This window comes from Alligator sinensis, unplaced genomic scaffold (assembly GCF_000455745.1).
Source record: "Alligator sinensis unplaced genomic scaffold, ASM45574v1 scaffold275_1, whole genome shotgun sequence".
Classification (NCBI taxonomy): Eukaryota; Metazoa; Chordata; order Crocodylia; family Alligatoridae; genus Alligator; species Alligator sinensis.
Genome location: NW_005843542.1, coordinates 64,890 through 75,355, shown reverse-complemented (window position 1 = coordinate 75,355; position 10,466 = coordinate 64,890). Strand labels below are relative to the sequence as shown.

At 42.5% G+C, this 10,466-nt stretch overlaps 1 protein-coding gene across 5 annotated transcripts in view; it reads right to left on the bottom strand.

Annotated features, from left to right (window-relative positions):
- Nucleotides 1-10,466, bottom strand: part of LOC102375350 (butyrophilin subfamily 1 member A1-like) — a 19,750-nt gene that overhangs the window by 8,372 nt on the left and 912 nt on the right. For all 5 annotated transcript variants that reach the window (XR_003092368.1, XM_006038919.3, XM_006038915.3 and 2 more), the window contains exons 2-6: nt 7,269-7,420; nt 6,184-6,531; nt 4,355-4,636; nt 2,149-2,253; nt 922-942 (exon numbers count right to left, since the gene is read on the bottom strand). Coding sequence is in view for 4 of the 5 variants with exons in the window: in XM_006038919.3 (XP_006038981.1) it covers nt 922-942; nt 2,149-2,253; nt 4,355-4,636; nt 6,184-6,531; nt 7,269-7,365 (853 nt within the window). In the remaining variant the exon portion in view is untranslated. The remainder of the gene's footprint in view (nt 1-921; nt 943-2,148; nt 2,254-4,354; nt 4,637-6,183; nt 6,532-7,268; nt 7,421-10,466) is intronic.

The window sequence follows — 10,466 nt, the reverse complement described above, 5'->3', positions numbered from 1 at the left end:
AGGAACTAGTACACCTGCAGTTTTGACCCTGCCGTGGTTTAACACTTACACATGACACAAGTTTGGCTCTCAAGATCTTGGAGTGCAGTTTCTCTGAATCCCCTCCACCTATCTTCTTGAAGCTTGGCACACTTTATGCCCTCAGAAGTGGCTACCATTGCTGCAAGTATTATCCAAATGTGGCCAGAAATGACAAAGTTATAAGCTGTTTCATCGTTCCCCATTATAGCCTATGGGCAAAACGTTGAAATGTTTTGACTTGCCTCATTTTGTTTCAAGGCTGTTTTGACCATATCTGTTTCATTTCAATTTTTCTGTTTCCACCTCCAAACAGGTTGAAACAGCATTGAAACAAAACTGGTGGCGAAATTTCACACAGCCCTACCAGGGAGCCTTAGTATTCAAAGACACCACTGACTTGGACCTACTGTACCATTTCCTGGGAGAGGGGCTGGCTTCAGAGATGCTCCCATTATTACCATCTGGGCTGAATTGCCATTAGTCATTCTCTCTGAACTGACCGAGAAGTTTCTAGAAGGTACAGAATAAAGATGCCTATACTCTCCATGGCTTGGGGTACCTTGTATACAAGAGACACATGTTGAAGTACCTTCAATGATTCCCAACCACATTGTGATGCCACCTTAAGCTTTGGTTCAAACTAATTAACAGCTGCATCTCCAGTTACATTCATGTTCCAATTTCACTCCATGAACTGCTGCAACTGCTGCAGCGCTCTGGGCTAATAACGATGAGAAACGCCAGGAACGAGAGCTCTGAGCAAAGCACTCCCAAACCAGGGCATCTTAGTGTTGCTGCCAGTTTTCTGTTCTTTCTTGCATGGAGAGTATGAATCTAACAGCAAGCTCTAGCTAAACTGAATACTGTGGAAAAAGTTGTGTTGGACACAGAAAAACTTACCAAGTTCTCGTTGGAGGTTTCCTGGAATGAAAAAAAAAGAAGATACGTTGATTAAGTGCTTCACTACAACTTCATAAATTTAAGCCTACTCTCTGTGGTGCTTATCCGTATACCGCCAGTATTATCCAGGGTCCAGTTTTTGACAACTGTGTCCTTTTCTGCCTATCCTCATTGGTATGCATGGGTGAGAGAAGTGGGAAACTCTTTTGTGCTTGCTTCGACTGTGCTAACTTGCTTTTATCTGCTTTTTAAGAATTTGAATATATGGGAGAGGGTGAATCAAGATTGTGTGCATGTTCATTGCCTCCTAAAATTGTTAAATTTCTAAGAGTTTTGATGCTGTAAGAGAAAAGTGGGTACAAGGTTACTGAGGTGTCCTGTACGGTAGCATGACTGGTATGACAGCCTAAGGGGGGTGAAGCCTGTGGTCCACTCAAGAGCTCCAGGGTAGAAGGGGCAAGCTCCAGGTAGGAGTTGTGTCAGGGGATGGTACTGCACTTTTCCATCTAGCTGTGTAGGGAGATGTTTTGGTGGTACATAAATCCCTCTAGTGGTTTCAGGATGGGATTTAGTACCCACTTGTCTCTAAACAATGGGCATCTCTGGAGTGCTGGTAGGTCAGATAAACACCTGTACATGCTAGAGTCTAAAGACTTGAGATTATTAAGTTTGCTCGAGGTCTAGAAAAGCTCATTTGCTTCTGAAACCAAAAGAAAGCTGTGGAAAAGTAGCCCCCACCTAGCCCAGTGGTGCTGAGCAGCTTTTTACTTATATAGATTACTAGGGGCATGATATTAAATATTCTGCAGTGTCTGACTAACCATATGAGTGTAGAGATGTGTGACAAAAGGCATATACCTATTTCAAGGAAATAAAGTTATAGAAGTTTTAACGCAACAAAAGCTCCACTTTTCCTTAATGGTATGTATAGACATTTGGGGAAGTTAGGGGGCAGTTAGAGTTAAAAATGGCCACCGGATCGGATGGGAGGGGTAAGTATCCACTGGGGGCTGTGGGGAGTAGGCTTTTTTTAGCCCGATTCCCCGCAACCCGCAGACAAGCAACACCCCCTGCCAATTGCACTTCGCTGTGCTGGAGGTTTGGTGTGTGGCACAGTGCCTACCCGCCTCCCTTTGGTTGGCTGCAGTAAAATCTTATTCCTACGCTCTTTGATTTATCAGAATAAAATTATTCACTAATACACTATATATCCCCCACTGTATTTACCTTTTATTTTGAAGAGATATACATTCAGCATTGTGAAACTTAACATAACCACGAGGATCATGCTCAGCGCCACCATCCAGGGATTCATACTGGGAAAAAAGAGAGCTGAAAAACAAGATGCCCAGGAGTTGCTTTAATTTGTTATTGGTGAAAAAATATCAAATGTATTTACTCCAAGGCCATCCATTAATAGTTCCTCTCAGGAGTTGCCTGAGATATGAACAAGAGCAGCAACTCCTAGGGTTGCAAAAAAATCAGAAATATGCTTTAATAACCACCAACCTGACTTTCCATAATGATTTACCATGAATAAACAGGAAACATGCTATCTCACCGTTACATGATTAAGTGGAAACTATTTAGCCATATAACTGCAAGTTTTGGCAATTATGCCGTGTTTGGATAGTTTTTCTATCTGTAGTGGAAGAGGATCTATCTTTATGTGAACCTGCTAGAAACAAAATCCAGAAATACTTTAAATCCTCCTCCATGCTTTCCATCATCATACAACTGGTAGCCATAGGTCTTTTTTTTTTCTGAGTAAAGCTTTGGGATCTATGTGGAATTACATGCATGCTCCAGTATCTTCACAGCCATAGTATGGGGGACTGAGCACGCTCAGAAGGAAGGTCTAGGGCAAGCACTATTATATATCTAAACAGTGCATAAAACCAAAAATATCACACTTACAGAACTATATACTAAGGGGTCCTCCATTCAGAAAAGCCAGGGTCGGACCCAAATGGGGGGAGGGGGTGTGTGGGTTCACACCTAAAGTGGGGAAGAGGGGCAAAGTGAGGTCGGACCTGAGCTGCGGTAAGGGAGCTCAATCAGATGCGAACAGTGTGGGGGAGGAGGGTGGGGCAAGACCCTCAGCGGGGGAGAGGGAATGGGGAGCGGGGTTGGACACAACCGGGGAGCGTGAGGTGGTCAGACCAAAACTGGGGGTAGGGAGCAGAGTTGGAGCAGAAGTGGGGAGAATGGGGGGAAGAGGGGTCAGACCCAAAGCAGGGGGGAAGTGGGATCGGACCTGAAGTGGTGGAGTGGGGTGCTGGGATCAGACGTGAACTGGGGGGAGCGGTGTCAGACCTGAAGTGGGGTGGAAGGGTGGAGCAGGGTCAGACCCAAAGGGAGGGAAGGGGGTAGGGTTGGACCTGAAGTGAGGGGGGAACGGTGGGGAATGGGGGCAGTCCTGGACTGACCCGGGGGTTGGATAGCCTTAGGGGAGGGGGGAGCAAGTTCGGACAAGAACCAGTGGGAAGGTGGGATCGGACCCGAACCATGGAGTCAGGGTCAGACCCAAAGCAGTGGGGAGGGTGGAGGCAGGGTTGGACATAAAGCAGGGGGGAAGGGAAGGGGGAAGCAGGGTCAAACCCAAACAGGGCGGCAGGGGCATGCGGAGTCAGAATCGAAGCAGGGGTGGGAAACAGGGTCAGACCCAAAGCGGGGCGGGGAAAGCTGGTTCATACCTGAAAGGGGGGAGGGGGGCAGGGTCAGACCCGTACTGGGGGCGTGGCGTTGGATCTGAAGCGGGGTAGGTGGGGAGTGGGTTCAGACCTGAAGCAGGAGAGGAGGCTGTGGGTCGGGTCAGACCTGAAGCGGGTAAAGCAGGGGAGAAGGTCTGTTTTCCCGACCCTATGATGACAGGCTAAGAGGTATGGGACTCTTCCACCTGGAAAAGTGCAGGCTCAGGAGTGATCTGGTGGCTACCTATAAGTTTCTCAGGGGTGCTCACCAGCATCAGTGGGAATCACCAGAGCGCCCCAAGGGATGACAAGCTCAAACGGTCACAAACTCCTCCATGGCCGTTTCAGGCTGGACATAAGGAAGAACTTCTTTACTGTCCAAGCCCCCAGGTTTGGAATAGACTGGTGCCGGAGGTGGTTCAAGCACCTTCTTTGAACGCCTTCAAGAGACAATTGGACGTTTATCTTGCTGGGATCCTATGATCCCTGGTGACTTCCTGCCCTTGGCACAGGGGGCTGGACTCGATGATAGTTTGAGTGACTATGTCTGCCAGTTTCTTTAAGGTAAAATTTCAGAAGTCAGAGTGAGATAAAATCCAGATTCAGATAAACTGCAAACACACAGTTCAATGGATTTCTATTATGTCCCTGTGGAAATGCTAGCCATGTTTGTGTTTCCTTCCTGTTTCACTTGGTTTCCAGCAGAGGCGGTTCACAGCAGGGTTTGGATGGAAACTGACCTGATATATGAATTGCTGATTCCTTCTCTCGGTCGAGGAGGCTGTTCCTGATCCAACAGGACAAGTTCTGGTTTGAATGTCCGTTTATGACAACAGAAATTTCTGTTTCAAACAGGCCATTCACCTTTGGGGATTTTATTTCAGAAAGCGATGCTATATGATGCCCCTGGGCATTTCTCCACAGCACCTGGGGCTCTGGGTACCACTCAGCTGATCGACATGTCACGCGGATCCCTCCATTCTGGTAATCCTCCACAGAGATGACAGGATTACAGCCTAAAGCTAGAAAAGAAAGAAATTATATTTCTTAAACTTGTGAGTCAATTCAGCAAAAGTCCCAAAAGTCTGTTTCTGAGTAACCACAGAATGAACCTTTGCAGACATGACATCTAGCAAAGGAAAGAAAGCAAATGAAGCTGAAGCAGATCAGATTAAACAGAGCAGAAGGTCTTAAAGCAGGTAATCAGAAGGGGGCAGCAGGAAATAGGGGATACAATTTTTACCAGGATGGCCATCAGGGAAACTAGAAACAATGGGCACAAATTGCAGGAGAGCAAATTTAGATTAGACATCAGGAAAAAATTCTTCACAGTGAAGGTTGCCATAATATGGAATACGATTCCAAGGGAGGTGGTGCTTTGAAGGTATTTAAAAGGAGATTGGACAGACACCTGGCTGGGGTCATCTGACCCTAGCACTCATTCCTGCCCAGGGCAGGGGGTCAGACTCAATGATCTGATAGGTCCCTTCCGACCCTACACTCTGTGATATCTATGAAATTATATTATTGCTTTATCTTACAGTAATGATTGATGTAACTAAATGTATTGAATATTGTTTTATAATAGATATTTGTGTTCAAGCCTCTTAGATGTGAAAACAAAGCAGCCTCATTAGTGAAAACTCTAAATTAGGTGAAATGAAGGGGATAAGAAATCCTGCCTTCCCAGAAGCGTACATTTCAAAGGAACATAAATCCCAACCAATTGGCATCATTCAAGTCCACAACAGAACTGGTTCGGTTCAGCTTCAGAAGTTTCCATGAAACAATGACATTTGAACAAAGGCAATCAGACAACAGTTAGTAGATTATTAGAAAAAGCCATCTATAAAGATAGGGTAAAGGCTGGAGGGAAAAGGGGAGGGGGTCACCTCCCATGACTGAGTGGTGATAATTAAGGGGATTGTAGGTATATGTTAATTCCATGTCTAAACTTGCAAAAAAGGTGGAGATAATATGCTAAAATCTTGTCTCTCTACAGGGAAATGGTTACAAGGTTTTGCTAAGAAGGGCTGGTTGTAGAAATTTATCCTGGGAATTGACTCACTACAGACTGACAGGATTCAAATTAAATGGAAAAAGAAGCAAACTAGGCCTGTAACTGAGGTTTGGGATTTCAAAGGAGAAAGGTTTATTTTAGGAGAAAATCTGGGCTTTTACAACCTAGGGAAACACAGGCAGAGAGGGATATGTTTGCTATGTGTAACTATATTGGGGGAGTAAATATGATGAACGAAAAAGCACTATTTAGGCTAAAAGACAATGTTGGTCCAAGAAAAAAATGGATATAACTTGGATGTGAAATTAAAAGGTCCTAAGCACTGAGAAATCAAGAGCAAAGAAAAACGAACTGCTTTTGAGATGTTGCTTAAAATTATTAAAATACTGATAAAAATTGAAATATGTCTGAAATGTGAAAATGGCTGGATAAAATTGAAATACAGTGTCTAATTGTAAAATAATTTATACATAGGTTCCATGAAGTTGGCATATTAACTAAGAGAAAAAACCTGAAAGCCGTGCAGACAAACTGACACAAGCCACTGACCTGCTACCTTCAGTTCTATTACAGCTTCTTTATAAGTAATATCATCATCAACAAGGCAGATGTATAGCCCTTCATCTGAAGGCCCAATATTGAGAATCCTCAAGGAAACATTTCCATCCGTGACGCCGTCTTTCCAAAACTCTGTCCTTCTCTCGTATTCTGGCATCTGTCCTCCAAACTGATCTCTCCCATCGCGGTACAGATGAACATCATTTGTAGACCCAGGTCGGAACCACCTCACATACATGTTCTCAGCGCTCATGTTGGGGGACAGGTGACATGGCAATACGATCTCTTCCCCCACAGTGGCAGTGACTGGCTGATCAGGTCCAACAACTGTAAACAGGGCTGTAAGATGTACCAAAAACACCCCAAAGTAAGCTCAGAGGTAAAAAGAGAAATCCAAGTTACTCAACATGAGATGGATAACCACCTGGCAGAGTTTCAGCCTGGACTGGTAAAGTGACAAATAACTGAAAACACAGGTTTAAAATAGAAAGGGCTGAGCAACTTGAACTGCAGCTGGTGCCGAACATAAGATATTCACTGTCTGTGAAATGATAGAATATCCTGAATAAATACAACATACATATTTCCTTGTCATAGAAATGTCAACGTGTTTAATTAGATATTTTCTGAACACTGTATCCCAGAAAAAATTTTGGTGCTTTGATGATTTAATCACATTTTGTGATTAGATACAAATATCAAATCATTGAAATGTACTGTAAAAGAGAATTTTCCTCCTCAATGTTGGTTTTGAAATGCCAGTGGAGTGATGAGAAGGAGGATGTGAGGATACTGTGGGAATGAGGAACATAGGAGCACACAGAAATATGGAAATATGATAGGGCGATAGATAAAGAGCTATTCTTCTGTATGTTTGGAGAGAAAGAGGAAATTTTTTTTATTTCAGATGTAGTTATTGTTTCTTCCCACACAATGATGCTGATGCAGTCTGGAACTTCTCACAAATTCTTTTCCATTTCCCAGGAAAGACTACAATTGGTGCAATGTGTCAACAGAAAACTAAATAAACCTTTCAGCAGCAGGAGAACACACATTAATATGGAGGAGATACTGACCTGATTCCACCTTGCAAATATGAAAAGTAATGAAGAGTGTGAGTAAACCAGGCAGCGACGTGGAGACTCTGGAGATTTGGCACAATGAGGAAAGCATCTTCTTCACTGAAACTTGATCCAAAAGCACAAGGGGAAGGCAGAAAAGTATTCACCTGGAGAACACAGAGCACTGGTTACCACCTTTGTGTACTGGATGAAATAGCAGGAGGACAGCACGTACAAGTATTCAAGGGGAACAACCGTGGTTTGAATAAACTTATGAAAGTGCACAATTAAAACAGCCGCTGAACCAGAAATTCCAGGGTTATCCCTGATATCTCCCTCCCTCTTTTCCCTCAATGAAAAACCATGCGTTGAGTCAGGTGACGATAAAGAGTTTTCATTAGATTTTAAACCATGTTAAATGAATGAGATCTAGAATCATAATACTGTGCGCTGGTAAAAAGGAAACATGGGGTCCAGATAATGCCAATATAGCTGTTCAAGGCAACATGAGATTTGTCCTCTTCAAGCTCTTCAGAGTACTACGTCCATGGCTGCGGCAAACGTTGATCAGTACTGCATAATGAGCTGTATGCTCTGCAGTGTGGAGATGGTGTTTTGCAATGTCTGAGAGTTTCAAACACTTTCACAATCCTTCACTATTTCCAACAGGCCAAGAAGCCTAAAGGAGTTTCACTTACAGACAATGATGCAATTATCCCAGGGGCCTAGTGCTGGACAGTCTGGTGGGATAACTTATGAAAACAAAGACTCATCAGAAAAAGCTGCTGAGATATTTGGTTACTGAGCTCGGCCATGGAAAGGGAAGTTGTGATTTTGAAAATGGAAATGAGTGGAAATTAATATAGAATAAGAGTATAAATTCAAAGTGTTCCTGATCAGTTCCTCTGTGGATATTCTTACTTCACAATAAGTGTTTTGACATGTAGAGTTAATTGGGAATGGTTATTCTGGAATTACTCCCCCTGGACAGAAGAGATAAACTGAGTGTTTTAACTTCCAGTCAATCAAAAGAGAAACCCATTTAATTTGGCTTTGACATATATGTTATGAGAAGCCTGTCCACTGCTGTGTAACACTGGGCACAGGCGCGCCTGCTAGGTGTCTATTCAATCCTGCACAGCAATACAGACATCAGCTTTTGTTGCCTTTGTGATGCCATACACATTTTTATGGTGGCACAAAGCAAAAGCAAATAGATATCTGTACTCTATGTCACACTACAATTTGTTTGCTAGAAAAGGTAGCAGTAATTTGTGCTGCTTTACTGTGGTAGACATCTATTTTCTTTATGGCAGAAAAGCCCAGGCAGCCTGGGGCTTCCCACACTCTCCAGCCACCTCTTGGGTCCCAATATAAATCTAAATGTCATTCTACTTCACTTTTTCCATTATACAATCACAATTATAATAATACTTAAATCCACTATTTGACAACTCTGAACATAGATAAACTGCAGGTAAATTCGGTTGCCAGGTAGATGTAGTTCGATGCAGTTAGATTAGTAAACCAGGCAGATTCAGTTGCCACCATCTCCACACGCGGGTGCTATCGCTACAGCTATGTCTTCACAGCTGTGGTCATGACAGCTCCCGAGTGTAGACACATCATTGGTGAAAGTCAGTTGAAGTCCAAAGCAGTGTTTCTTCAGGCTAACCAAGTAGCAGAGTAATCTGCACACCGATGTGGCTACACTATTCCCGTACTCAAGGTAACTTATTTACAGGTAGACCGGGTATCTTCATGCTCTGCTACAAACTATGGTGTAGACACACCTTGAGTTGTTTCACGTTTCAAGTGAGTCTGGGAAACAACCACTGCATCAGGCTCTTGAATTTTGAGCAGTTTTTTCCTGTGCTGTGTAGGAACTGCCTCTTTTAGCTGGAGACAATATAACGCCCAGGGGCAGGTCTGGATCTCTGTCCCTGCACATAAAGGGACAACCCACAGAGCTGCCTGCCCTCTGCCCAAGCCCTGCACAAGCTCCTGTGGGTTCAGTGCGAGAAGCTGGGGAAGAGATGCCTCCCACGTGGACCTGCAGGCTCCTGACACCAAGTCTTCACAAAAAGCATGTCAGGGCCCCAGAACTGACAGGACTTGCCTAAAAATAATGGGGTGTAAAATGCATTTTGAATTCTGCCACCTGAGACCTTCATTAACCCTGGGATCATATTCTCTAGAGTATAAAAGTATATGAACATGCTTTTCTCTGGTATAATGGGGATGGGAAATTTCTTTAAAAAACAAAACACAAGAAAAAGAGCAGTAAATACAATTTAATAGCAGGACTCAAGGAGCTTAGGCTTTAAGAAAAGCATTATCTATTTCTACATTAGTGACGTAGTAGTGGAAGTGGACAGCATTACAATACAGATTCATAGAAGATGGCAATTAAAACAATTCTAAAATTGTTTCAAGTATTCCTGCAATTTCCCTCCTAATTTTGTCATGGAATGATGTCAAACTAGTTCTTGTTTCAAATAGTTTCAAAGTGAAAAATATGCATTGCCGGGAATCTATAGATTTTCACTGTTTACTGCCTATCGATTCTTCAAGGAGAAAAAAAAAAAGAAAAGAAAAAAACCCTTAGGAACATTTTTGTTTCATTTTGTTTTAATTTCCATTTAATTTGTGATAACACACAAATATGTGATGTGAACTGCTTTCTAAAACAACTGGAAAAAAGTCGATCAAAAATTAAAATAAAGAAAAGTCATGAAAAATTGTTAAAAATTTTACTCTACCCTAACACAGTCCAATAAAACTTTCTGTCCTGTTTTAAAAACTGTGAAGAACAGTCTAATTCACCACTTGTAACATGACTTATCCCACCAGTAGGTCATCAAATCTTCCCTGAAGCTATATCATAATTTTCTCTGCGAACCAGCGCTCCACATATACTACATGGACATTTGTTAAGTCAATGCAAAATTATAGTATCTTTGGATATATTGGTCCGATTTCAGCATATATTTGTTTCCATATTTATTGATATTTAATTACGTGCTTAATTCCCACTGGTTCCAGAATTAGTAAAAGATACAATTTTCCATTTTGATTAATATTGGAAATACTATTCTCCTACTTCTTTCAATGAAAAATATTAAAACAACTGTACAATCAGAGCATGAAAACAGCAGAAAGAAAAGGCCAAGAGAAAATAATGAAAAAAGAAAATGATGCAAGTTGAGATCG